The sequence below is a fragment of the Alexandromys fortis genome, unplaced genomic scaffold, assembly GCF_014885135.2.
Source record: "Alexandromys fortis isolate MF-2015 unplaced genomic scaffold, M_Fortis_MF-2015_v1.1 scaffold_396, whole genome shotgun sequence".
Taxonomy (NCBI): Eukaryota; Metazoa; Chordata; class Mammalia; order Rodentia; family Cricetidae; genus Alexandromys; species Alexandromys fortis.
The window spans coordinates 75874-103460 of record NW_026068281.1 but is presented as its reverse complement, the minus strand read 5'-3'; the positions used below and the strand labels follow the sequence as shown (position 1 = coordinate 103460).

The 27587-nt window shown below is 36.9% G+C and overlaps 2 protein-coding genes across 2 annotated transcripts; one reads left to right on the top strand and one right to left on the bottom strand.

Moving 5' to 3' along the window:
• The first annotated feature begins 1979 nt into the window (after positions 1-1979).
• On the top strand, positions 1980-4017 carry LOC126494761 (vomeronasal type-1 receptor 4-like). The gene is made up of 2 exons (XM_050132175.1): positions 1980-2780; positions 3955-4017. The coding sequence occupies exons 1-2, from the start codon at positions 1980-1982 to the stop codon at positions 4015-4017; spliced, it is 864 nt and encodes a 287-aa protein (XP_049988132.1).
• A 9743-nt stretch (positions 4018-13760) lies between these two features.
• Positions 13761-14672, bottom strand: LOC126494760 (vomeronasal type-1 receptor 4-like). The gene has a single exon (XM_050132174.1). It carries the CDS (start codon positions 14670-14672, stop codon positions 13761-13763), a length of 912 nt encoding a protein of 303 aa, XP_049988131.1.
• Between the last annotated feature and the right edge of the window lie 12915 nt (positions 14673-27587).

Sequence of the window (27587 nt, the reverse complement as noted above, 5' to 3'; positions counted from 1 at the left end):
TCTATAACAAATTGTCATGGAAATCATAGAAGCTAGAACATGAACAGCATTGTAGTATAATTCATAGATTGTCACTTTTATGCAGTTCTCAATTTGAGTCTGGAAAAACTCTAAACACAACAAAATTTTTAATAATCATTTCTTAGATTTGATATGATATAGTTAGTGCAATGACAGGTTCTTGTTAAGAATTCTTTGGCTCTGAAGATAAACGTCAGCTACTGGGCAATGTCAGGATGTTCTAGGGATGGAGAAACCAGGATTGGTGGGCAGGTCTCAGGGTGAAGATGTATGCTTGGCTATTTTCACTCTTCTCAGTATCTCTTCCTTGTTTCAATGATTGAAGTTTCAGGTCCTTATGTCTGATTCTTAAACACAGTGTGTATTCTACTGCTCCAAGTTGTCTTCACATTGGATCCAGGGCCTTGTCACCATTTATGTTAGAACAAATATAAATTAATTTGAGTATTTATTTATTCCTTCACAGATATTAAATGAAAGTCACCTCATTATGTATCACCTAGACAAAAAACAAAACAAAACAAAAAAAAAAAAAAAACCAGAACATTGGTTTATTGTGGCAATATCAGGAATCCTAAAACTGAGGAAGAAAGCTTTCAAAACACTCCGATTAGTCTGAAATACAGAGAGACACAATGTTTGAACAAATTAGATCTTGCCAACTAACTTTCAATTCCAATTCATCAGATAAGTAATATGGTACTACATGGTTATTTGAAGGAGTGAAATTGATTTATATTTCTACAGTCTTTTAGGAAGAGAGAACCCTCCTTCCACATGTGGTGATTTGTATGAATTGAAACTTAACTAAGAATTCAAATATTTCTCAGGTGTATTTAGTGTGTCTGAGTTTTCTAAACACATTGCTGGTTTCATGTACAACACTGAAAAGGACACCATTGGCATGAACATGAGTGAACAACAATATTTCTAAACTCATGTATGTATTCATGTCTTTGCTTTCAAACTATTACTAAAATGTAAATTATGAGCAGTGTCTATGAACATTCCTCATTAAAGTGAAGTTGTATATGTTGTGCCTACACACAGACATTCATCTGGAAATTCTTTGAAGCAATATGAACACCACAGGAGTACCTGAAATTCTAGAGTATATCCATTCTTACCAAAAGATGCCTATTTGAAACATTTTTTTAATATTTATATTAATTGATGACACCAGAAATTGCATACTCAAAGAACAGTTGAATTCTTCCCCTTATTCATTTCTTATTGATCACAGGGTTTCCAAATTTCTGTTGAAATGGATTACATATTTTCACTCAGTTATGCATCTTGCTACAAATCCTCTCAGAACCCATCCTCTCCCTAAACTCTCTTCATATTAGCCATAATGATTTAGATACAAGTGTGAATATGAGTATTTTTTAAATATGAAGAGATCTCAATCTTAATACAACCATATTGGCCTTAAAATTTGAACATGGTAGTTAGTTCTATTTTTATTAATATGTAATTGAAAAATTTACTGATTCTAACATTTCTATTTTTCTGTTTAAAGGGACACAAGAAATCAATTCACAATGGATTTCTTCAAAGGAGAGGATGACAACAGAAGTTTTTTCCTCCAGTATGGGTAGACATGTTGAATTCAGTTTCATTCCCATTTGTAACTCACTAGCCATTGCTTCTCCCAAGATAACTTTGCAATATATATAAAGTGTTGCTTTCTTAAAAAAATTAAATGAGAAACCTCTATGTAATTATATGAATCTGAAGAAGCCAGCAGTTACACTAAAATTCCTTATTTATGAAAAGATAACTTTGAGGTGGAGTTTGGAAGGGCCTTGCTTGTTGTCCATACTGCATTTCTACTATTGAGCTAATGTGACCTCTTTGTCTTAGTGTACCTCACTGCCCTATGTACAAAAAGTTTATCACTTTACTCTAAACGATGATTGTCAGAGTAATTTGAAGTAATAGGAGCTCACTGAAAAATGGACTCTAGGAACTTGGCAATAGGAATAATATTCTTATTACAGACTACAGTGGGAACACTGGGAAACTTTTCTCTTCTTTTTGACAATCTAGTGTTTCACCAAAATAAAAGAAAGTTAAAGCCGATGGATTTGATTCTCCTGCACATGTTTATGGTCAATTCCTTGATTCTGCTTTTTAAAGGATTGCCCAACACTCTGGCACTATTTGATTTGAAACAATTTTTCAATGGTTGGAGCTATCAACTATTTCTGTATATTCTTAGAGTTTTCAGGAGCATGTCCATTGCCACCACTTGCCTCTTGAGCGTCTTCCAGGCCATCATGATTAGCCATGAGAGATCCTGCTGGAAAAAACTTAAAGTCAAGTCTCCAAGTAACACTGGCTTCTTCATTTCTATGTGTTGGATCTTTTACATCATGGTAAATGCCATTTTTCCTGTGTACATATCTGTAAAACTTAATAAGAAAAACATAACAACAGAGACAAATTTTGAACACTATTCTGTTGTCGGTCATGACAAAACCACAGTCTCCTTATATATAGCTTTCTTTGTGTTTCCAGAACTTCTAATTTCTGTCCTCATCACCTGGTCCAGCAGTTCTATGATTGTCAATCTGTACAGGCACAAGCAGCGAGTCCAATACATCCACAACACTCATGTTTCCCACAGAAGATCCATTGAGTTGAGAGCCACCCACAGCATCTTGGCCCTAGTGTCCACATTTCTGACATTTTATACCTTCTCTGCAATCTTATATGTTTGCATTGTTCTAGCCTATGGTAGAAATACATTGTTGGTAAACATCACAACAATCTTAACTCTGTTTTTTCCCATTTTTGGCCCCTTCATTCTTAGAGCCAGGGTTTTAACCTGTCCAGTCCCTGCTCTCTATGGAAAAAGGATACAAAAACCCTGATGTGATTATATATAAATTGCATATCACAGGATCAAATATTTGTAAATAATACATAATGTTTTGTGGTGAAGAAACTCATCTTTCTTTGATAAATTTTAGGAGGCTTCAGGGTAAGTTTAGTTGGTGTAATATGCACCTAACAATAGCTGAACAATGGAACATAGGCCTTTTGATATTTTAATTGACATTTTTGCAGTCTTTCCTTGTGACAGGCTGCCTTTAGGAGAACTTGCTTAATATGTTTTGACCAAGGTATTGCTACTTTGTCATCAGGTGGAATGATATATTCTATCTTGGCTGCTCTGCATATTTCATAAATGCCATAGTTAGTATGTAATCAGCCCCAATAATCACATAGCAAGGTACCCTATTAGCAGGTGTGGCTTTGTTCTAGTGAGTATGGAGTTATGGAGAAAGTATGTGGGCAGGCTTTGAGGTTTTCTCTGTTTAGAATACTGACCAATCAGTGAGTTGACTTCATGTTGTCTGTAAGATGCAGGACTCTAAGCTATTGTTTGCCTGTAGGCAGACATGCTTCCCCTATGATGATTATAATGGCATTAATCTTTGAAACTGTAAGTGAGCCAACCCAATTAAATGTCTTTTCTTTAATGGTTTCCTTGGTCATGGTGTCTCTACAGAGCAATAAAACCCTAAGATAATAGACATCCAAAGGAAGCTTCATCTAAAGGCACAAAACACTGCAAACCAAGTTGCTTATTAAGACATGAACACTCACTACAGAAAACCTCGCTTATCTCAAAACTGCTCCAGCACACCAGTGTTCCAAACTCAGTGATATTCACAAACTCGTAATCAATTTAACTGCAGTTATTCCAAAGGTACAAAGCCCTTCTGCTCTTATCTTTCTAATATCTATATTCAATCAGGTCTTAAAGTAGGAATAACACCTGCATAGGTTTTAAGCAAAAACCCATAGTTGAAAAAGACTAAGTATATTTATACAAGGATTATGAATCAGATTTACAACCTAAGTACAGGCTTGCCATTCCCTCATCTGGGTATGGAACACTATATCTCTTGTTCTTTTTAGATTAGTCAAGACAGCTTTTTCCTGAATTCCTCCATCACCAATGATGTCACCCTCATTCAGTAGACAATACTGCCTCTTTGTTGTCTTTATTAGGGGTAGGAAAGTCAGAGCTGGTATTATGTAGAGAAGATGAGTCTTTGGAACTTACTTACGCCATCAACCAGATTTCTAGAAATGTCAGTGAAAAGAACAATGACAGCCTGAAAATTACTTAATAGTTACACAAAGTCACAATGTGAAGTATATGCTTGACATCATGAAAAATATGACATTGCAAAGAAGAAAAACTTTTAAATATCACTGCAAGATTTCCAAAGATCTGAAAAGAGTTGGGAACCAAGAGCCTAACCTGTAATGACTCACAGCCTTATCTTTTAGTTAGGTTCAACTTTCTAATGTTTCAATTATATTCTAAAATACTGCCACTTCAAAATTCAAGATGTTTTTCTTTTGGGAGAAAATAACATTCAGACTATATCAGTCAAGGAGATGGCAAAGGATGAACAGTTAGGATAAAAATAATAACCATGGAGACTGATACACGACAACCCAGGGTGTCTGCGAGAGTGAGGAGTACCCAAAAGGAAATTTTAGACAGCTTGGGCTACAGGTAGTTATTTACATCGGATTGAGGAAGTCAAATTTACAAACATTTTCAAAAGCTTCATTATATTGTATTCATGTCTTCCTTTTATTCTATTGTTTACCTACACCTATGTATTACAAGTGTTTTAACTCAATTCCACTTTATATCCACTGTCGCCTAAAAACAGTTCATAATCCTATTGTAAGAAACTACCACTATCACTCAGATAAAAGGACATTGTATTAAACTGACACTTAGTTGTTATTATTATACCCATTAATTAATCTCTCAGTTTTCATAAGACTCATTTTTTGTAGATGACAAGTAACACAGATACTTGTAGGAATATTTCATTTGTATTTTAATAAATAAAGCTTACCTAAAGTTCAGAGAGTAAAACAGCTTCACTGGTCAACCTTACTCTCCAGGCAGTGGTGACACACAACTTTGATCCCAGTAGCCACATTAGTTTGCCATAGAAACCTGGTGATAGTGGTATACTTCTTTAATCCTGGAGAAGAATATAAAACAGGAGGAGACAGCTCTCAAACACAGTCTCATTCTGACATTCCTGGAGGCAGAATTACCATTTTGGACAAAGTTAGCGGTAAGAGCCAGTGGCAGGCTCTTTTGATTTTCTGACTTCAGTTTGAACACAATTTTTTTTACTAATATATCATAGAAAAGAATTGAGTTGTTGATAAGGTTCATTGAATGTATTTGATTTCTTGCTGGTCATTCTAAAGACATATCATGAGTCCAAGGTTGAAGAACTGTGAATTTACTAAAGATACATAGTAAGAGCCCTTACGAGGTTCTTTAGAAAATTGACCTTGATAACTAGATTCATTTATGTGTTTTGTGGATCACTTTAGAACCATATGCACTGTAAAAAATGATGCTCACCAACAGATGCATGATCATTCAGAAAAGTTAAAAGTTTTCTCTTCTCAAAATACTTCAAAGTGCCACTCACCTGCAATTCTGCATTAACTGACAGCGAATCACACTCAAAGCATGGTGATATGGATGTGATCAACTTGCCATATCTAGGGAGATAGAAAAAAATATTTTAAATCTTCTTAAAAATAGCTGACAAGACTCTGGATTCATCTTTTAAAAATGATGTCTTAGAAATGAAATGTACTCTATCACTGAAAACTAAGTGCAATATTTTCCACAATCCTTCAGTTTAAACAAGGAAGAGATGATGCAATGGAAAGAGAAAACACACAAATTATGTCTGTACACTGAGATGTGTGCACTCATACTTCACAAATGTGGAGTAAGTTTGAAAGCTGACAGTGAATAACATGTGTCTTCTGAACCACAGGATCTGTACAGAAACACACATTGTGAACACATTTAAAACATCAACTAAAATAAGGTACTTACTCTGATGGGTATCTAAAGCTTCTTCATGGCAAAAGATTAAATTGAATCCTGCTAATAAATGTGACAATCCAGGATCATACCAAGTTTACTTTGAATAATTTATTGATCTTTTTTTCTACTCTCATAGAGCAGTTGATTCTATGCACATCATGTTGTTCTGAATGTGTTCATCTATATTACAATCCTGCTATAATAATGCTCAAGTACCTACTCTGATTTGCATAATTGTTTGATGTGGACAAGGGTTTTCTGTTCACTGTGAGAAAAAGACCTTCGAGAAAGTTGATAAATGATAGATGGCTATTGCGGGCAATAAGAAGACTTAAAAAAATGATTACCAGTCTGTACCCAAAGAGATTTATCCTAGGTCTGAACTTAGAAATACTATGCCAGGCAGAATTCCAAAAACTCAACCTACATACAACTTTTCCTTATAAAATATCATTGTATCATAAATGGATCTCATACTGTAAAAATATATTGTTCACAGATATAGGAAAGTGTCCCAATACACATTCAATCTGAATCAAATATTTTTTTGGTTTTGATTCCAGGAAAAGAAGCACAGTTGTAACTATGAAATGAATCATTGCCCTTTTACTTTTATATATACAACATGAAAACTAATTTGTATTGAGATAGTATGGCATAGACATAACTCACTGCTGAATACAAGAGAGAACTTGATATTGGTACCTGTGTAAGAAAGCTGCTCTCTTACTGTCAACAATGCATCCAATAGACTGCATTTTCTCAGAAGGTGTAATTTTAGGGAGATTTACCATAACTGTGATAAGTAGATGCATTTAAAAGCAAGATCTTCAAAGTAATACTGTGACATATCCTCATTATTTCTATGGGAAATGTGAAAGCTTAGGAGAAATATTTATGACTCTTTCAAACGACCAAAGTTAATAAAACATAACACCAGGTTTATTCCTTTACTGTCATTTCATTTATTTAATCTTACTGTAAACATCACTTCCTATAATAAAAGACACTCATCTGTTCCCCTACTCTGAAGGATAGTAGGTTCATCTCCAAAATGTTACTGTACCACAGGTAGCACTGGGAGGGAGGGTAGGACCCGGGACAAGATTCTGTGGTTCTGTGACTTCAGTTTCCTTCTGAATTTCAATTTTGGTTTCACTTTCAGTGGTCAATTCTCCACTGGCATTAGAAGGTAAAAAGTTTTCTGAAACTTTTGTTTAGATAATTACCAAGAACAATTATGATTTGTAAGAGTTGTGAGAGTCTCCAAGGAAATATCAGGCTTGACAAGGTACTTACCGTTTAACTTTTCCCAAAGGCAAAACATTTTATGTAGAAGTTGTACAAAACATCAATGTCTGTCACATGAGATATAAGTACAGAAGTCTGAGTGGTTCAAAAGACTCCAGCCTACAAAAGTTATTTTACCCAACAATTAAGCTGTTAAGTCTCTGAAACCTACTTGGGACATTTAAATTACCATGAAGACAAATGTAGTTATTCATTAATTCTAGAATACCTAATGAAATTTCAGTAAAATAAAAGGCATGCCATAATCTGAAGTAGGAATTATTTGTCTTTGAAAAACCTAATGCAAAATAATTAGAAATGCTGATATAGAATTAGGATAGAAGATATATATATTTCTTGCTCAAGAAATAACAGGAATTCTGAGCAGAGCCCTCTCTTAGAAGAGTTTACATATGTAGCATTTCTAAAAATGAAGTCACATATTTACTAAGTATTACATAAACTAATGCTAACTTCTCAATCTAAAAGCACTGAATCGATATCAGTGAATTCTACAATTATATTTAATAAATAAAGCAAGATTATTCATTGTTCATTAATTAATGAAGAAACTGAAATTTCTTGATTTAACATTTGGATTCTGTCCACTAACAACCCACCTTAGGGGATTTTAGGCCAAGAGCAAAGTTTGAAATAAAATCACTTCTGATATATCTGTAAGACATTGCTTCCCAGATATAACTGAAAGTCACCAATTCATTGGAATAGGTTGGGAACAAAGAAAGCGATTGATTTCAGGGTATGGCTTATTACAATAAAAGACTAGTTGGTATAGTCAGCTATGGGAAGAAGCTGATGAAACAAGAAGCATAAAATCTTTTGCTTTAGTTAGAATGTGATAAAACATTCATCCTCACTTTAGCTAACACTGGATATGAAGACATATTATTGGGTCCTAATGTCTTCCTTGGGGGAAGGGGTGAAAAGGCATAACATCAATGAACACAGATACTTAGAGTCAGGTAGAAAGCTTAGAGCAGACTTGTTTATTAAAAACGGGGGGGGGACTTACACAAAAACCTCCTAGCACTTATGCATTATGATTCATTGACAGTTGACATCTCATGCTCATTTCTCATTGACTAGGCATGATCAGGACCTTTGAAAGCACCTGTTGTTAGGTGCACAGGAATCACTGCTTGGTTGCTTCTTTTCTTTTTTTTTAATTGAGAATAAGAAAAAAAAGTTTCCGCCTCCTCCCAGCCTCCCATTTCCCTCTCCCTCCCCCTTTTCTCCCCCTCCCTCCACTCTTCTCCCCCTCCCCCACTTTTCTCCCCCTCCTCCCACTCCTCTCCCCCTCCCTCTCCAATCCGAAGAGCAGTCATGGTTCCCTGCCCTGTGGAAAGTCCAAGGTCCTCCCCCCTCCGTCCATGTCTAGGAAGGTGAACATCCAACCTGGCTAGGCTCCCACCAAGCCGGAACATGAAGTAGGATCAAAACCCCTTGCCATTGACCTTGGCTTCTCATCAGTCCTCATTGTTCGCTATGATCAGAGAGTCTGGTTTTATCCCATGCTTTTTCAGTCACAGTCCAGCTGGCCTTGGTGAGCTCCCAATAGATCAGCCCCACTGTCTCAGTGGGTGGGTGCACCCCCCGTGGTCCTGACATCCTTGCTCGTGTTCTCCCTCCTTCTGCTCCTCATTGGGACCTTGGGAGCTAAATAAGAAGGTGAACCCAAGAAAAAACATATAGTTATCCTCTTGGCTAAGGGAAGTAGATAAAATTGCCGGGGAGAAAATTGGGATCTTGGGGGTGGGGTGGGTTGGGGATAAGGGGAGGCAGGGAGAGAAAAGTGAGAAGGGGAGGATTGGGGGAACTTGGGGAAACAGGAAGATTGGGATAAAGGAAGGTTGGATAGGGGAGCAGGGAAGCACATGTCTTAGTTAAAAGAGCCACCTTAGTGTTGGCAAGAGACTTGAACCTAAAGTGGCTCCCAGGAGCCCAAGGCGATGTCCCCAGTTAGTCCCTTGGGAAGCTGAAGATAGGGAACCTGAAATGGCCCTATCCTATAGCAATACTGACGAATATCTTTCATATCACCATAGAACCTTCATCTGGTGATGGATGGAGATAGAGACAGAGACCCACACTGGAGCACTGGACTGAGCTTGGTTGCTTCTTATTGGCTAGGCACAGACAGGGCCTTTGACATCTCCAGGTAGACTCCAGTTTGGCTTCTTTTGGTCTGGTAGGCCTTAACTTTCTACATATCCACCATTTTTATTTATTAATTAGGGTGCTCAGTGGGAGCTAGAGTTCTTTGCTCAGTCCTGTTGACTCTGCCTCAGGAGAGCTCAGCAACTAGACTAAGCCTGTTTTAGATTGGCCTACCAGAAAAACTCTAACCTATTATTAACTACTAGCCCTAGAAGAGCATTCATTCCTGGAGAGCTGCCTGGGTGTGGGGAGTATTAGGCAGTAGCCTTTTGAATTACAATTAACCAGGCACGCAAATCTCCTTGCCCTCTCTTAGGAGTGAAAGGGTGTGAGGGTGAGTGGGAGGGATATGGGAGGATGGGGGGGAAGTGGAAATTTTGATTGGTATTATTTATAAAGTAAGGAAAGATTTCTATCATCTAGGGATAATGTTTTTGTTTAAAGTATTAAGATAAGGAAACTGAGGAATATTTAAGGAGAACTGAGGTTCAATACAGTTATCAAATATCACACAAATTATTTTTTATAATACCTGTTCTTCTACTTCCTGATGGACTTTAGGGGTTAAAAGACCAACCAGCTAAGTTCTCGACTAAATTCTGTCATATTTTCCTGTTTATTTAGCAGACATGTGAGTTGTAAAATATAATAACAAGACAAAATAATTATCAATATTTTGTTATCTAAGTAGAAAATGAATAAATATAACAACATAAAAAAATAAAACTTATACACATGGTTTAGACTCTTCACATCATCCGAAGCCCGATTTTTCCTGTTCCTCTGAGCCACCTTCTCTTTCTGACTTCTCAGAGCTGTGGCTTCCATTGGCTGCTCAGCTGGAAAAAAATCTGGATCACTAATGGTGTTCTTAACCTGGAACCTAGAAGCATAAGTCAGTGAACATCACTCAAGCCACATCACACTTATATAGGAAATGTCATCAGCTGCAATTTATACATTCTTCTTCATGAAATACTATAGATGTAGTTGATACTTATAAAACAAGTAATATGATATGCCATTATCATCCTTCTGTTTTGCTACCAGTTGCTTGTGCTAATTACTCACGTGTCTAGTTTATATGGTGCCTTATAGGTTCTTTGCATGAATAGTTGCTGCAGTCCGTGCAGCCTGGATAGCCGAGACTGGCGGGGGCTGCTGGGATCGAGACACAGAGGCTTCTTTTCAGGTGGAAGAACAGCAGCCTTTATTTTGCCCAGCAACCTTTTATACCTCTACTCCTTCTGTGGAGACCCACGGGCCAGAAAGAACACAAACATCCTTGTCAGTTGCAGACCACAAGGAAGTTCCACTGTCAGTTGGGGGAAGTGAGGGCAGCTGGATCACAACAACTCCCCCATTTTATTTTATAATACCTTGCCTGCCATGGGGAATAGCCCACTAATATTCCCTGTCTTATGTAGCATTCTGCCCCCAAAGTATTGCCCATCCGTGGCTACCCAGACACATAGCCCTAAACCAAGCATCCCCAGGACTGATAGTGCCAAGAAGCCAGTCCTGTACTGCAATCATCTAGCATGCACTAACTGGGTGATAAAATTAATGAAAGCAGTATTCCAAACCCCTCTCGTATGACGGTTGAGTTCCATAACAGTAGCAGAAGCATGCAATACAGTGCCATGAGTAACTCCTATAACATGATTAATTGTTCAAAAGTCCAAAGATAGTCCACTTGCTCCTGAACCAGAGCTACTTGTTGGTTCAAGGTCAGTATGCCCAACTGAATATGTCCAAAGCATTGCTGACTCTTTTCAGCAAGCTGGTTGACAGTTCAGCCGTCTGCACAGTCTGTGAGAGAGCAAGTCTGGCAGCAGTAGTTGTGGTGGCAAAGCTCTGCTCCAGCTGCCTTCTGGCCCCAGCCACACTCTGGATCCAAACTGCTGCATGGAGTGGAGCAGAACTCAGGGAAGCAGGCTTTCTGCTGCTGCTCTGGAACCATTGAAGGGGCCCTACTTTAACAATCTTTTAGGGAATTTGGGCATCATCAACCTGTCTGGCTACTTCCTGCTGAGCTGGGGTGCTGCACTCTTGGGAGTATTTTACATCAACATTTCAGGGGGTCTCGGGGTTGATTCAAACCACATAATTTTGCAATGAATCCACAGGTTCTCATTCTCTGTGGAGACAAAAGCAGAACCTCTTTTCCAAAGCATCAAATCCTTAGGCCTGCATTTTAAAGTCAAAATACCTTTCTTAGCAGTTCCCAGAATCAAATGTCTTTCTCCAGTCCAGAACACAGAAGACAACACAATCAACTCAATACATATCTCTACATATTGTATCTTTTGAGGCCCTCAATTCACCTTCCTGCCTCCTCTTTTTTGCTTCCCTACTGGCCAATCTGCCAGAGGGCATCCCTCAGAGCATCTCTGGGGATGAAGACACACATACTCCTTTTAATCTGACTTGGCTTGTTCCCAGTCTGGAACATTTAAACCCCCTTCTGTACAAAATCTTTAGCTGTCTTCCTTGTTACTTCTGTGCCTTGTTGCTTTAAGAGTTTCAGTTACTTTTTAATGCCTTTCAATTTACCCTCCCGCCTCTTTATACTTGCTTATCTTTCGGAGGATGTCCCTCAGAATTATCTCTGGAAATTAAAAATAAAAACACTTTACCTTCCCCAATAAGCTCTTTGATTTAGCCAGCGGGTTCTAGCGACCCTTTTCATGCACCCCCACTTTCCAGATCTCGGTGTAACCTCCACTTGCTGCAGCCAGCATAGCCTGGATAGCCAAGACTGGTGGGGGGTGCTAGGATTGAGACATGGAGGCTTCTTTTCAGGTGGAAGAACAGCAGCCTTTATTTTGCCCAGCAACCTTTTATACCTCTACTCCTTCTGTGGAGATCCATGGGCCAGAAAGAACACAAACATCCTTGTCAGTTGCAGACCACAAGGAAGTTCCACTGTCAGTCAGGGGGAGTGAGGGCAGCTGGATCACAACAAATAGTAAATATCATTTGTGTTTATAAAAAACAGTTCTACTGTATTCTTGACTTCACTCATCTATTGTTTTTTTTCTTTTATATGTTCCTCTGGGGAAAAAAAGTCTACTAAATTAATCCTCACTGTAAAACAATCACAAATTTCATCCCTTTGTGATCAGAATGACCACTATTAACCTTTGCCTTCTTGTTTTGAATAGATATTTTCTAATCACTGAGAAGAGATTCTATTTTTGAAACATGTATTCTACACATAAAGCAGTTGTATACATGCTATATATTCAACATTGAATAAATATCTTTCTTTTATCATCGCATCTTCATAACCTTGGGATATTATAGTATAAAAGGTTTTTATTTCAAGAACCAAACCTTTCTCTTGTTGGTGTCACAACTGTATGAATAATTGAAAATTTCTGCACTGTGGTTTAAATGAACTGATTCTCTCAAAAAGAGACTCCCTCTAAAGACATACAGAGTTTAACTGAGAAAAATTGAGTCCTAATATCTAAAAGACACCTAGATTATTGAACCATTTTATTTATAATCACAATGCAATTTTCATACTTGTTGAACATTGAATATTATTCTGTAAACATTTAACATACTTTGACTGGAAGCATAAGATTCTTTAAAAAGAAGCACAGGTGTTGAACATTTGTGTAAAAACTCATAGCAAAAACACTCTGCTGAGGACTTTTCCTTTCCCCCACCATTTCCCATCCCAATGGTGTGAAGTGGATAAATGTGTTACATGCAGTTGATGATAGCTTCCATAGGAGTCCCTGAGGAAAACAGTCTTATAAAGATAATGTCTAGAAAACCTGTCATAATCTTTGACTTAGGAAGGGATTGAACTTTTTTCTTTAAGGACAAAAACTATTTTGTCTTTAACTCTAGAGATTGATACATACAGTCTCTTTCAAAGATGTTGCTTACACAAATTCAATGAATAAGTAGAGAGGAGCATCTATGTATAAGTAATAACAAGCATAATTGAGTCAAGTAAATTTATTATTTATATCAGTTTGTACCACTATATATCACTGTTTGCTTCTGACAAAGGTTTCTAATGCATATACTTCTCCATCATTCACTTCCTGGAAATACATGTTGAGTGATTGACTCTCTCAATTTTCCATATATATATATAATTATAAGCAGTGCTTATAATTTCTATATATGGAGCACAGTATATCTGGTACAGGCCAGTATGTTCCACCTAATGGTTCAAAAATAAACAAATGAAGTTCAACCACAGATTACAGCTTACCTTAGGATGACAAATGGATTCTACATTAATTTATATGTTGAATTTTGAAGAAAATTAATGAACAAATTATTAGATAATATACAAAAATATTATCAAATCTTAGTACTTATATAATTACATGTTATTTCAATTTTTCATGCAGAAAAAAAGGAATTTATGTATAATGACAGAGTTATGATTCATAATAAAAGGGCCAAGTGTGGGGAAGCACATAGAAATCACGGTTGTGATGTTCATTAGCCACCATCCACTATTATATTCAAGAGCAATCCAACCCCGTAAGATAGAGGAGAGGGCATAGAAACCTAGAAAGGTGAACACTAGGATCAGGATGCTTTTAGTGGCTCTAGACTCAGGGGATACCCTGATGGAAACATGAGAGCTATGGATATATTGAACCCTTTGCTTGTGCCTGTACAGAATGACAACCATGGATCCACCAGACCAGGCAATAATCATAGAAAGCAAAATTTCAGGTAATACACAGAAAGCTGTAAACAACCAGCCTATGACTTCATTATAACCTACAGTGGAGCAATATTTTGAATCTCTTTTGAGTGTCTGATTTTTGCTGTCCCTTTTAATATACAAATACACAGGGAAAATCAAATTTATGACCATATATATGACCCAGCAGAGGGAAATGGAGGGTCCTATGAACTTTGGAGCTTTGACTTTCAGATCCTTCCAACAGGAGTCACTTGGACTGATGGTGACAGCCTGAAAGACACTCAAAAAACAGATGGTACCAACGGACATGTTTCTGCCAAGTCTTTGAATATACAAAAGAAGATGGCAGCCAAAATCACTGACAAGCCATTTCATTCCAAAAGCCTGTATTGTTACTAACATACCACTGGAAACAATGACCAAGGAGTTCGCTGTGAACAGATGTGTGAAAATCAAATCCTTGGTCTTTAACTTCTGATCAGTACAGTAATGGATGAGGTAGTAGGAAAGAAGAGAAAAATTTCCCAGAAATCCGATGGTACTCTGAAGTAAGAACACTATTCCAATTGCCAAATACTTGAGATTCATTCTGTCATTTAGCATCTTTTTGTATGAATTATTGCAAAAATCACTTGGTTAAGCAAAACAATTAACTGAAATTTCTATAGCTATAATATGGATGTGCCAGAATTGTTTGAGCTTCTGATTGCAAAGCCAATATGTATAATATACCAAATCACTGACTCAAATAAAGTTTAATTTGTAAATAATAATAACTCTTCGTAAGACTGCTGAAGTATTCAAGTGCACATCCTCAGTAAGGAATAAACAGGGTAAGAATGACAGTGCTTTTGTTGGATATAGTGCTTGGATCACGATGATGTCATAGCAGAAATATAAAGTAGAAAACAACTACTTGTAACCATTGGGTTAAGTAGTCATCTTACAGAATGGAAACTGTGATCACACTGTAGCCAATATTTTGGAAGTCTCTGTATTACTGGAAATAATATAAATTTACATTTCAATCTATGGCTTTGCCTTCAAAGTTTACAATCTATTCATAAAAGTTAATATCTCATTTTAGATTTCCCCCCACTTCCTTTACGAATACACAACCTTAGCTGATACTGACATGCTGCTATTCTCTGCAGCAGTGTAAATGAAAGATCAAGGAATTCACAAAACCCAGTGAAATAAATAAAATAGAAAAACTTAAAATACGTGTTTTCACATTGTAAGCCTAATTAGGCAAATCACAACATAGGTCAGCAATTATCCAGTCTCTAACAGGTTAACACTGAAAGGAACTCATCTTCCAACAATTTTACGTCATTCAGGAATACAGCAGAACATTATTATCAATGACACAGTTTTGGAGTTACAATGGTAAAATGCAGTTTTATATTTCTATTTTGTTGGTGGAGGACTTTAGGAAGGGTCTCACTTTGCAATGTATGCTGACCTGGAACTTTAAGCATATCTCCAAGTAATCCTCTGGGTTCCTGAGTTTGTCATAATCCACAAAGTTTTGTCTTTATTGTCTCTATTGAGTTTTATTTGTGAATCTCAATGAGTAGTTTATCTATGTATTCTACATAGGTTTTTTATTGTTGTTGTTAGACTACCATCCTTCACAAAATGTAATAAGAATTGTTGGAAAGGTTATTTAGATCTGATTGATATGAAGTTGGAGTCTCTAAAGAACAAATGTCATTTAATCGCAGGCACAGATCATGACATAATCATGAAAGATCCATGGATATATCTGTGATGCAAATTGTAAGTTTATTATGATGCCCATTAGAATGCTATCCAGAACCTTTGTGATACTTACTCTGTTGGGTGCACAAAGGCCCTTTCACCTACAGATCTCCAGGCAAGCCGTGTGATACTAAGTATGCAGGACTGTCTTTTTAATAGAAAAAGTGTAAACCCTGTTCTTCTACCAAGAAATTTGCCAACTGGAAGTCATTAATGGCCTGGTGCCCTACATTAGCTGTTGAACTATACCCTATTAAACTCTCACAAGTACATCAGAGGTATTTAATTCTCTAATTGCCACTTAATTGTATGTATAGCCATAGGCTCCCACATGAATCCACAAGAACCAGGAGGTATCTTATAGCTCAGATGACTTCTATGCTACCTGTTTGACACCAGACAAGATCCTTCTTTAGCCTCTTAAATTAACACAGGCATAATGTCTCTGGAACTCATCTTATTGGAAGAATGATATGTATCCTGAGTTTAGGTTCAATCCTATTAGCTTCCTTGTGCACCAGGGATTATAGTACATCAGAAATAATTTTTCCAAAACATATTGGGTTTAAATACAATGAAAATAAACCACCTTACATCAGATTTCCCATAGATTTTCCAGGATGACTAAGTCATCTGAAACAAAATTTTATTCTCACCACCTTGCATATTGCTGCCTGCCTTGACACCTGAAGACACTTCTTCTCTTATTGATGTTGTATAAAACTTAACAATGTTCAACAATGAAATAAAAAATGGAAGGATTTTTCCAAATAACATGGTTTTACAAAGGACATTTAAAAACTCACTTTGGTTTGGAGATTCTCAGGTTTACCTACCTTCAGTACTTGGCTTGCCACAGTGACAGGAGAATACTGTAGATCTGTGAGGACAGAAACAATTGTTCACAGTCATAGAAAATCACTCCAATATATGAGCATTCAAGAACTTGTAATCATCTTGAAATTTATGGAGAAGTGGAAAGAATTCTCCATATGTTAATCTGGTAGAAGGACTACAAACTTTATTCAGTGTAGAGAGGGAAAAGATAGGGGAAAGAGAGACAACTGTCTGGATCCCCGTTGACACTAAGAGACAGTTGGGCCTTTTCTGGTTACAATATCTGGACTCACTCTTTCAGGTTTCAGTGGCTAACACTTGATTCTAGAGACACAGGATTATTTACAAGAATGCACAATGTGGCCACATTTGTTACAACAACTGAAAGTATATTCTCACTGTAAGTACTTATTAAAGATTTTATTGAGTTTAGAGATTTCCTAGATTAAACTGAAAACTGTTAACAGAGTTGCAACTAGAAATTGCTACTTAAATCTTTTCACTTGAAAACTTATGATTTTGATAATTGTTTTGGGTAGACAGTTGCATTGTCTTCATTGTTGAGATAAGACCTGAGAGAAAGCTTAGGAAAGGACTCCCCAAGTTCCTAAAGGATTGTGCCAGTGAGAACACATAAGAAATTTGATCAAATATGAGTTGCTTTTTACATTCATATTTCTTTGTGCCCCACAAAGCTATGATAGCCATATTTTAAAGCACAAAATTGACGTTCAGTTTCTTTTCATAACTGGCAATCTTATACAAAGATTCTGGAACTTATTAAAATGCCATGCTCAAATTATACTTCAGTCAATGAGAAACTGCCTGTGGTTGATGAGGGCAAGACAAACTCAATATTCATTTTGGCATCAAATATGCTTCAGAGGGATCACACACTACTATCAAATGAAATACTTAACTTTATTACCTTGACTCTCACATATTGTTTAGGAAAATAATATTCAAAATAACAATGAAGCCTAAAAATTACCAGGTTAATAAAATAGCTCTAGTGCTGATGATTTTGCCTTGTGTATGTGACAGCCTTAGATTTGCTTATACTTAGATGTGCTTAGACTTGCACAACTAATAAAAATTTGTTTAGTGGCATAGTTATCATCCAAGTATTGAAGAGGGTGAACAGGTGGATCCTTGAAGTTCCCTGTCCATCTAGCCTTGAAGATACAGAGAGTTAGAATATCTCAAAAAATGAGAAACAAAACTCTGAGGAAAGACAACTGAGTTTCTCCTCTAACTCCACACAGAAAGAATCACAAGACACACACACACACAGATACACACACCAATGTACATAAACATATACATACTCATAAATACATACACATACATGCTCACTCAATCACAGACACAGACATTTATATACTTGCACGCACAATTCCTATGTAACACCCAAACACATTTACCACCCCAAACACAGATTCTTACATACTTTCTTTCATGTAAACTCACAAATATAATGGGAACTCAATGAAAATTACACATGTACCTTAACAGAAATAAACATAGGCACAGAGAAAATTTAATTGTGAATTTCAAGTTAAAGCTTATGTTTACTAATTCCTTGGTCAAGTAAACAATTGATAACATATCAAGATTTTGGAAAGGCACTAGACAAATATACATTTAGGGTATATCATCTAAACCCTATGAAATATCAAACATTGTAAAAATTCAAGTTAAAAAGAAAATGTAGCATGTTGGTTTAGGTCTGTGGTAACATCCTTATCTACCAGGAACAAATCTCTGGATTGCCTCCGTATCCTGCATTGAAAACTGGAAAACTCATACTGATGTTCCAGTGAGGGAAGACACGTTTGACTTGGGGTAGGGATGTGAATGACTTATAATTACATCAGTTTCACACAGTACTGTGCTCCCAAGTTCAAGATAGAAAGCAGCCTTATCAAATATGACCACTGACTTTGTGGAGAAATACAGGTCCTGCCCCATAACTAGATGTAATGCTGCCTAGAAACATGTTTACACAGCAAGCAGGTACTTTCCAAAATTAGATGATGTTTATTGTACCAATAAAATCTCTGTAGCTTTCCAGAATTAGATGATTTTATTGTATTAGATTATTTTTAGATTATAATAAAATCTTTATTATTCACATAAAGCTGTTATACCAGAATTTGTGTTGTCATACTGAACAATTTTGATTCATGTGAAAGATGTATAAATGTAAATTTCAGTTACATAGCTATAATCTTTTAACACCTTTAAATTCATATTTCATTTAGGCTACTCAACAATTACCTGAGGTTTTTTTTTATTATACTGGACAGATGGAGCATTTCTTAATGGGAGGAGGTACTTTTGTTAGTTGCTTATTAAGGCTCAGAAATTTTTATCATCTTTTGAATGAAATGTCTGTGCATTTGTACCCAACCTAAAAATTCATTTCCAGATATGAACACTTACCATATTTACCTTCTTTGCTGGCTCTGCTCCCTATATAGGACCAAATATTCACCTGAATTGTCTGTCTATGCTGAACTTTCTGCTTTGTGTGCAGCTTATGACATTCTGAAGTTCCGTCTGTGGAACACATAGGTAGCACAACTCTGAGATAAATGTCTGAAGCTCTGTGACCTCATCTCCCTTCTGAACTGCAGTTTTCATGTCAACAACAGTGGCCATGACAGTTCTTGCTTTGGGATAATTACCAACGCTGGTTAGAAGTTTCTTCTAAGTGTCTCCAAAGAGGCAAGTTTCTCATAGATGTTCTTATATTCTCATGACCCCTTAAAGACAACAGTGGCAGGGGATGTAAGTCATATAAAAGTTTCATGTGTGAGAATCTTGCAAAGGCTTTTGTGTGTTTCCTTGAACTCCAAATTTCTCTGGGTACATATAAATATAAATAAATGGATAAATAATGATCTGATCCAAGTTGCACCTGATTTTACAGCACTCACCAGAACAGAGTTAGTCAGGAATTCGGGGATAGCTACTGAAGTGTCTGTAAAAAGAAAAGCTCAATGTCAAAATCAACACTAGAAATCATAACAATTCTTCTGAACTACATGTAAATTAACTCAAAGTGATGATTTGCAAATATACTAGGAAAATTAACTGATATCACCCTAGCAATAGCACACAGTCTGAACTCAATACTGTCTATCATGTAATTTATTTGCAATGATTATTCACAAATGAAATATATTGTTTTTGTTAAGTATTCGGTAAGCTGGGGCTATCTTCTCAATATAAAAGAACTGAGTGGAAACTATAATCACCCAATATTATCTTTGCCAAGGAAATTGTAGGGCTTTCATTTTCTGTTTCTGAAGAAACAGGAAAGTAGTGACATAAGATTTGCTGCCTGGCCAGTAAGCATCCTACTTTTAGGGTTTTAGGGCAATAGAGGCATAGAGATTTACAATTCACACAAGACAACATTACCTCTGATCCACTTGTAAATCTTTCCCAGAACTTGCTGAGTTATGATAATTAAATTAAAAACAGTACAAATGTTGACAACTTCTGCTCATGATCAAGGTTTATTAGATGGACAAGATTGTATTTTGAATGAAAAATGTCGCTCACAGCCTTAGGAATGTGAACACCTAGTGCCAAGTACTTTACCAGGATTGGGTCATATAGTCTTGCTGGAGAAAATAATTTACTGGTAAGAGAATTAATATTGAAGTCTTTGTACACTACCTGGAGGCTCTCTGATTCCTGTTGATTATGATCATGTGATCACCATGCTTTCTGTTGGTTCCCTGTTCTTGCTGCCATGCCTGCTCTTTGTTTACTCACCATGAAGAGAAGTCAATTTGGACTGCAAAGCCCAGATAAACTCTCCCTTCTATATGTGGTATCCACTTTTGTTGCACAGCAAACAATGTAACTAATATGTAAGTTGGTATCAGGAAGTGAAGACTCTGTGTGGATTTTGTGAGAAGGTGAAAGAGTTTGTAAATTTGAATTACAAAACCAGCTGAATGCTATCAGAAGAACATAGTGAGATATTCTAGCTTTAACCTAGAAAGCTTTATTAATGAGAATAACGTGGATTTTAGACATTAGGTAAATAGGTTTCAGAATGAATCCATGATTTTAATAGTAATTGTGGGAAAAGTTATTTTGTGGTATTTTATCAAAGAATATGTCTGTTTCCTATTAAATCTAGTGAATTTATGTTTAGCAGAATTTAGGAGTGATAAAACTATTTCTTCGGGCAATAATATCTAAGACAACATAACAATGACTCTATGGAATGGTTATTACTGATAATTCTTATGAAGATCTAGAGTAAAAAAATGAATATGGAATAAAGATACAGTTTGGAACAAAGCAGCATTGTAAAACTTAAAGCTACAGCAGGGGCATGATATAGACTGAAAGAGATGCTGTAATTGATAAAGAATATTAGTGCCTATACAGAGAAACACTCTGATCCTGACTGGAATCGAAAGTAGAGTATTATCAAAGCAAAATCCTACCAAGTTTAGATTTCATGGAGTGAAATGATAAACTCTGAGGATGTTTGCTCATCAAAATAATTGCTTCCATATAGCAATGATGGTGCGACTTTGGTTGATTGTGGTGACTTTCCATCCCAATACAAACATCTTTTTTGGCAATCTTTCATGTGCTGCTATCTTTAAAGGCAAGATAAATGCAAAGTTTATTCTTCCTCTAAATGTTAGGGTACCACTGAGTACTCATGATGGTGGCTGTGTCAAAGGAGAAACAGGTGGCAATTGAAGTTCAAGGTGTCTGTACATCAGAAGGCAGCTCCCAGGTAGGTGAATCTTAATATGTGAGACCCCAAGACCACAGAGTCTAGAGTGTCTTCTGCTTCTGCTGTGACTTTCCATGTTAGTTGCTGCTATCTTTCTTTGGTATATAGTATGCTGTGAATGGGTGTGGGTGATCACTATTGCCTTTAATGTAGTGTGTTTTCTCATGGATATATCCCATTCTATGGGACATTTTTGCCTATGGCTTATTATGAAGATGATTGCTTCTTAAAGTGTATGGTCTGATTGATTATAATAATTGTATTAGTTTAAATAGACTTTTGATGGTAAAACCTAAAATAAGAAAATGTCACACAGCTAGAATTCATTAGTTTATATTGATGAGCCATGTAGACTATGACTTATATTAATGATTGAGGAAAATATTTCAGTCGTAGTAGCCCAGTGCTGTAGAAAATTCATCAGCCAGTAGCCTTTAATTACCTGCTCGCTTGGGTGTGGTCTCTTATACTATAAATGCTAATGTACATGTGTGGTTCCTCTCTTGTAACATGAAGAGTGGGCTTGTTGGGGTTTCTGCCCTGCCCAATTCCCACAGCCAGCAAGTCCCAAGGAAAAACACAAAGAGGTCTCCATAAGATTATAAACTGATTGGCCCATTAGCTCAGGCTTGTTATTAGCTCTTGTAGCTTATATTAACCCATTTTTCTTATCTATGTTAGTCACCTGGCTCAGTACATTTTTCACATCTTGCTTCTTTAGTGATCTTGGCAGGACTGGGGAGGAATTGGCTTCCTCCTTCCCAGCATTCTCCTGTTCTCATTGCCCAACCTTTACTTCCTGTCTGGTTGTCCCCCCTATACTTCCAGCCTGGCCAGTCAGCATTTATTTAAAACATGATTGACAGAATAAAGACAATTCTCCCACACCACTCTCTCTTCTGGCTGCTGGATTCGGTTGGTGTTCCCCATTGCAGTGGACTGTGATCTGTGAGTTTACCATTAAATAAATAATCCTTTTTTTATACCCAATTGTGAGCTAGTGTGGGTTTCTTTTTAGTGTCCATCTTCATCTGGTGCCCCATATGGATCCCACCCAGCTCCACACCTACTGGGTGGACCAGTCTAAAAGGCCCAAATTGTCCATGGCCCAGAAGGTATCCCATCTCTGCCCACCTTGCTTTCTTTCACTTACTAAGCAGATTTTTGTAAAACCCCCACCACAGCTGCACTAAGCACAACAGCTTGGAAACTGCTGTGTTTTCTGCCACATAGCAACTTACAGAGCTTCCAACTTGTGCTCCCTGCTCATGAATTCAGGGCTCCTTGCTCCATGTATGAAATTGATTGTTATTTTTTCTTCCTATTTTTTATTACTTTAAAAATGATACCAATCAAAATTACCACTTCCTCCCCTCCTTCCGCTCCCCCCACACCCCTCCAGTCCTAAGAAAGAGCAAGGCACCCTGCCCTGTGGGAAGCCAAGGCCCTGCCCCCTACATCCAGACTTAGGAAGGTGTGAATCCAAATAAAATAGGATCCCCAAAGCCAGTACATGCAGTAGAGACAAATCCCAGTGCCATCATCATTGGCCTCTCAGTCTGCTCCAATTGTCAGCCACATTCAAGGGTCCAGTTTGATACCATGCTTGTTCAGTACCAGTCCACCAGGATTTGGTAAGTTCCATTATCTCAGGCACACTATCTCAGTGGGTGAACCAACCCCTCTTGGTCCTGACTTTCTTGCTTATATTCTCCCTTCTTCTGCTCTTCAAGTTGACCTTGGGAGCTCAGTTCAGTACTCCAATGATGGCCTCTGTCTCTGTCTCTATCAGTTGCCCAACGAAAGTTCTATGGTGATATTCAAGATAGTCATCAGTCTGACTACAGGACAAGGCCAGTTCAGGCACCCTCTCCTCCAGTGCCCAAGGTTCTAGCTGGGATCATTCCTGTGGACTCCTGGAAACCCCTCCAGAGCCAAGCCTTTTGCCAACTCCAAAATGGCTCCCTCAATTAAGATATTTTCTTCCTGCTCCCATATCCGTACTTCCTCCATCTCATCCATCCCTCTTCCCCACTCTCTCCCAACCCTCTCCTTCTACCCTCTCTTTCCACTTCTTCCCTCCTCTCTACTCTCCCCCTTGCCCCCCTGCTCCCAACTTTTTTCTGATGATCTTGTCTGCTTCCAGTTTCCAGTAAATATGTTTTTTATTGGGTTCACCTTATTACTTAGCTTCTTAGAATCATGAACAAAGGCTCAACGTCCTTTGTTTATGGATAGAATCCCCTAATGAGTGAGTACATACCATATTCATATTTTGGGGTCTGCATTATCTTACTCAAGATAGTGTTTTCTACTTCCTTCTTATCCTGTCCAGACATTGTGCATTTTTTTTAGCTGTCACTGCATGGGCAGTTCCTTGACCAAAGGCCAGTTTTTCCAAAGAAAAAACAGCTTAAAATGGAGTGTCTTTGATACTCAACATTTTTTTTCAGGAATATATTGGTGCTGCCAGGACCAATCATGTCTCACATCAACAGAACCCTAAGTTTTTTAAATGCCATGTTCTACAGATCCCTGAAGTGAATGAAGATCATCTATCTATGTAGAATATAATCACAATGTATCTAAAGAACATGATTAGTCTGACTATATGTATGACAAACACAAATGACTATTGACCTATAATACTTAATACCTATATAACTTAAAGACTAAGTCTTCATATCAGAATATTAAACTATCTTTAAATACCTGTATAGTGAATGAAAATCAGGACCTCAAAATGTAAACAATGTATAAGTATCTTGATCAGAGGTATAAATATATAATGCAACATGATAAATATATCCTAAAAATATGTCAATATACTTAATCACATCCCCCATTCCTGTTTTTTGAGTTTTCCTTTTTAATAAAGAAAAACCTTTATTTTAGAATAAATAAAATACCCTATTTGGAGTAATCTTGGGATTATTGACTATTGTTCAGCATCATATGGCCACAAGAGTGGAAATTTCCTGACTCACAGTTGAAATTTAAAAGTGAGTTAAGTGTTAGAGTGCTGGGTTAATCTTAAGGGGGAAGTGAAAAGGAGTCCAGAAATGCAAAAAGATAACAAATGAGTCAATTCATTCTCAGGATTTAATGAAAGTCTGAATAAAGGTAAATGATGTTAATGTTATAAAGAGACATTTATGGTAAGTAAAGTCTGTCTTTAGCTTTTCTTTCACTAATCTAAGCTGCTAAGGAATGTGATGCTTGAACTGACAGCTCTCAAACAATTGTTTTATTCCACACAGTACTGAGACTTTTTGTCAACTAACATGTTCCCTGTCTATAGGAAGGACTGTCATTGTGGATACTATATGCTTCAGTAAATTCACAGACACCTTGTAAAACTTCCTTCCTGCATGAAGCGGCAGTTATACTCTGACTAGTGAGTCCACAGGATTCCCTTTCAAGATGCCTTGTGCCATCTCAAATCCTCTGTTTGTATATTATGAGGAATACCCCTTCTGGCAAAATCTAACATGATCCTTCCTTCAATTGTGTTTGTTTACTGTTACTCAGCTTCTTTTACCTTGTCATAGGTATCTTCAGCATGGTCCAAGAAGCAGGAATAAAACAACCACGATTAACCAGCCTCAAAGGTTCTGACCTAAATAACGTCACATCATTTTATGAAATCTTTGTGTTTGGTTCTTATGTAAATGTGGTTGTAAAAATTTTTGTTAGTCAGGAGATGGTAGCTCATGCCTTTAATGCCAGTGCTAGGGAGGCAGAGACACATTGAAATTTATGAATTCAAGGTCAACTTGAATTCAGAGCCAGTTCCAGGATAGTCAGGTCTACACACACACACACACACACACACAAATTGTCATTAATATGATGTTGGTAGAACTGTTAGTCATTGAAAATTGGTAGAACTTTAATCATTACATAGTAGGTTAGAAAGTCATTACCTTTACAGCTGTATTATTATAGTTTGTCTTGATCTGCCTAATAAAGGATTTTTCTCTTTTTTGGCCCTGAAATTGTTTTCCTTTATTGTCCTGTTTACCATTAGTGTACAGGTTTCCTAAAGAACACAAAATAATGTGGAACTCTGTGATGTATTGAAATCAACAAGGCCAGTGGCAACAAGGAATTGAAAGTTTCTTTTGTAAAGCCACATAGATGATACTGAGGAAGATAGGACATAGTGAAGAGCCAATATGTTGAAGTCAGAATTTTGTCAAAGTCAGGGATTAGTGACACATATTAATCTCATAGGGAATTCAAAAATCCCTAAATGTTCAAAAGCATTGCATACCAGGTTGGTGTAGGAGGTTCTTCTCTTTGTGTGTCACTTTCATTGGTTGAATAAAGAGACTGCCTTGACCTTTTGATAGGGTGGAGTAGACAGAGCTGAATGCCTAGAAGAAGAGCAGAGTCAGGCAGACACCATGAATCACTGGCCTGACATGGACATAGGTTAGAATCTTGCTGGTAAGCCACAGTCACGTGGTGATACACAGATTTAAAAGAAATGGGTTAATCAAGATGTGAGAGTTAGCCAATAAGAGGCTAGAAATAATGGGCGAGGCAGTAATTTAATTAATTAATTAATACAATTTCCATGTAGTTATTTCAGGGTTAAGCTAGGCAGGCAGTGGGACACAGCCCACTCACCTTGTACAAGACCAGGTTTTTGAGCCAAAAGAACACAGCAAATGATCTGACTTGTTTTAATTGGGGACTAATATAAAACAAACAGATGTCAGATAGAAGGTTGTTTTATGGAGTTTTAAGACATAAGTAAAGATAAACAGAGTCAGGACTGAGTACCTTTGAGTAAACAAAAAATACACAGATTAGAATGTTTGCATGAAAGTCTGAGATGATGGAAGATTTTGAATTTTTAAAAATCACAGCTGTAAGGCAATGACAGACATAGCGGGCAGAATACTTCTTACATTATGAAGTCTCATTTTACTGAACATTGAAGGCATAAGTCACAAAACAATCCCACACCAGTTCAGAATTACGAATAGTAAAAGAGTTATTTATTTAAGGGGAAAACTTACAGATCACTGTCATAGAACATAGCCCTCTGAGTGAACAGGGACAGAGTCTAGCAGCCAGAAGCAAGAGAGCAAGCACATGGCTACCACTGCTTTATAAGCAGAAGAGAACTAGCCCTAATGGGCTGGTATCTTAAAGGCTATTGGCTGAAGGAGCAGAATGTGTTTCCACAGCACCTCACCCTTTTGTTTAAATAAGAGAGTTTCCAACACAATACAAAACTATATACATTAGGAATAGATATCAAGTATAATTAGAATTACAACCAACATATACAATATTAAGCAAGGAACATATGCTAAATGTGTTAATAAACATTCTATTCTATGGAGTCTAAGTCTTGTATAGGAAATGGTTTGACTAGACCATAAGAGTACAGTAACTACGACTATCTAATCTTCAACCCCATCAAAGGCCTGATAAGGGAGATAATATTACTTGAGCAGGCAGGAAGTACAATCAAGTAACTTCCAAAGCTAGAAATATATGACAGAGACAATTAGCTACCTAAGCAATTACCCAAAGTCTCATTTTGCAACATTGAAGAAACCAACTTTGGCTATGGCCTAGCATAACTGACAGACCATTTTCAGAGGCAGGAAATTTTTCGAAACCATCTTACCCTGTCTTTGCAAGATGTGACAGTTTTACTTATCCATTTTTTGGATACCATATAACTTGTCAGTGGTTGAGGCATTGTCAGTTCCTTGCCCAAAGGACAGTTTTGCCAAGAAAACAAGCTCCAAGTGGTGTGTCTTTGGTGCTCAACATTCTCTCAGGAATATATTGGTGCTGTCAGAAACAATCATGTCTCATGTCAACAAAACTGTAAGTTATTTAAATGCTATATTCTACAGATCCTTGAAGTGGTTGAAGATTCCCTATCTAGACAGAATATAATCTCTATATATCTAAAGAACCTAACTGATCTGACTATAGGTACAACAAACATGAACAACTATTGACTTATAATAATTAATACCTTTATAATGTAGAGAGTAAAACTTCATGTCAGAATATTAAATAATCTGTAAACAAATGTGTAACAAATGAGGACAATGACCTCAAAATGTAAACAATTTTTAAGTATCTTGATG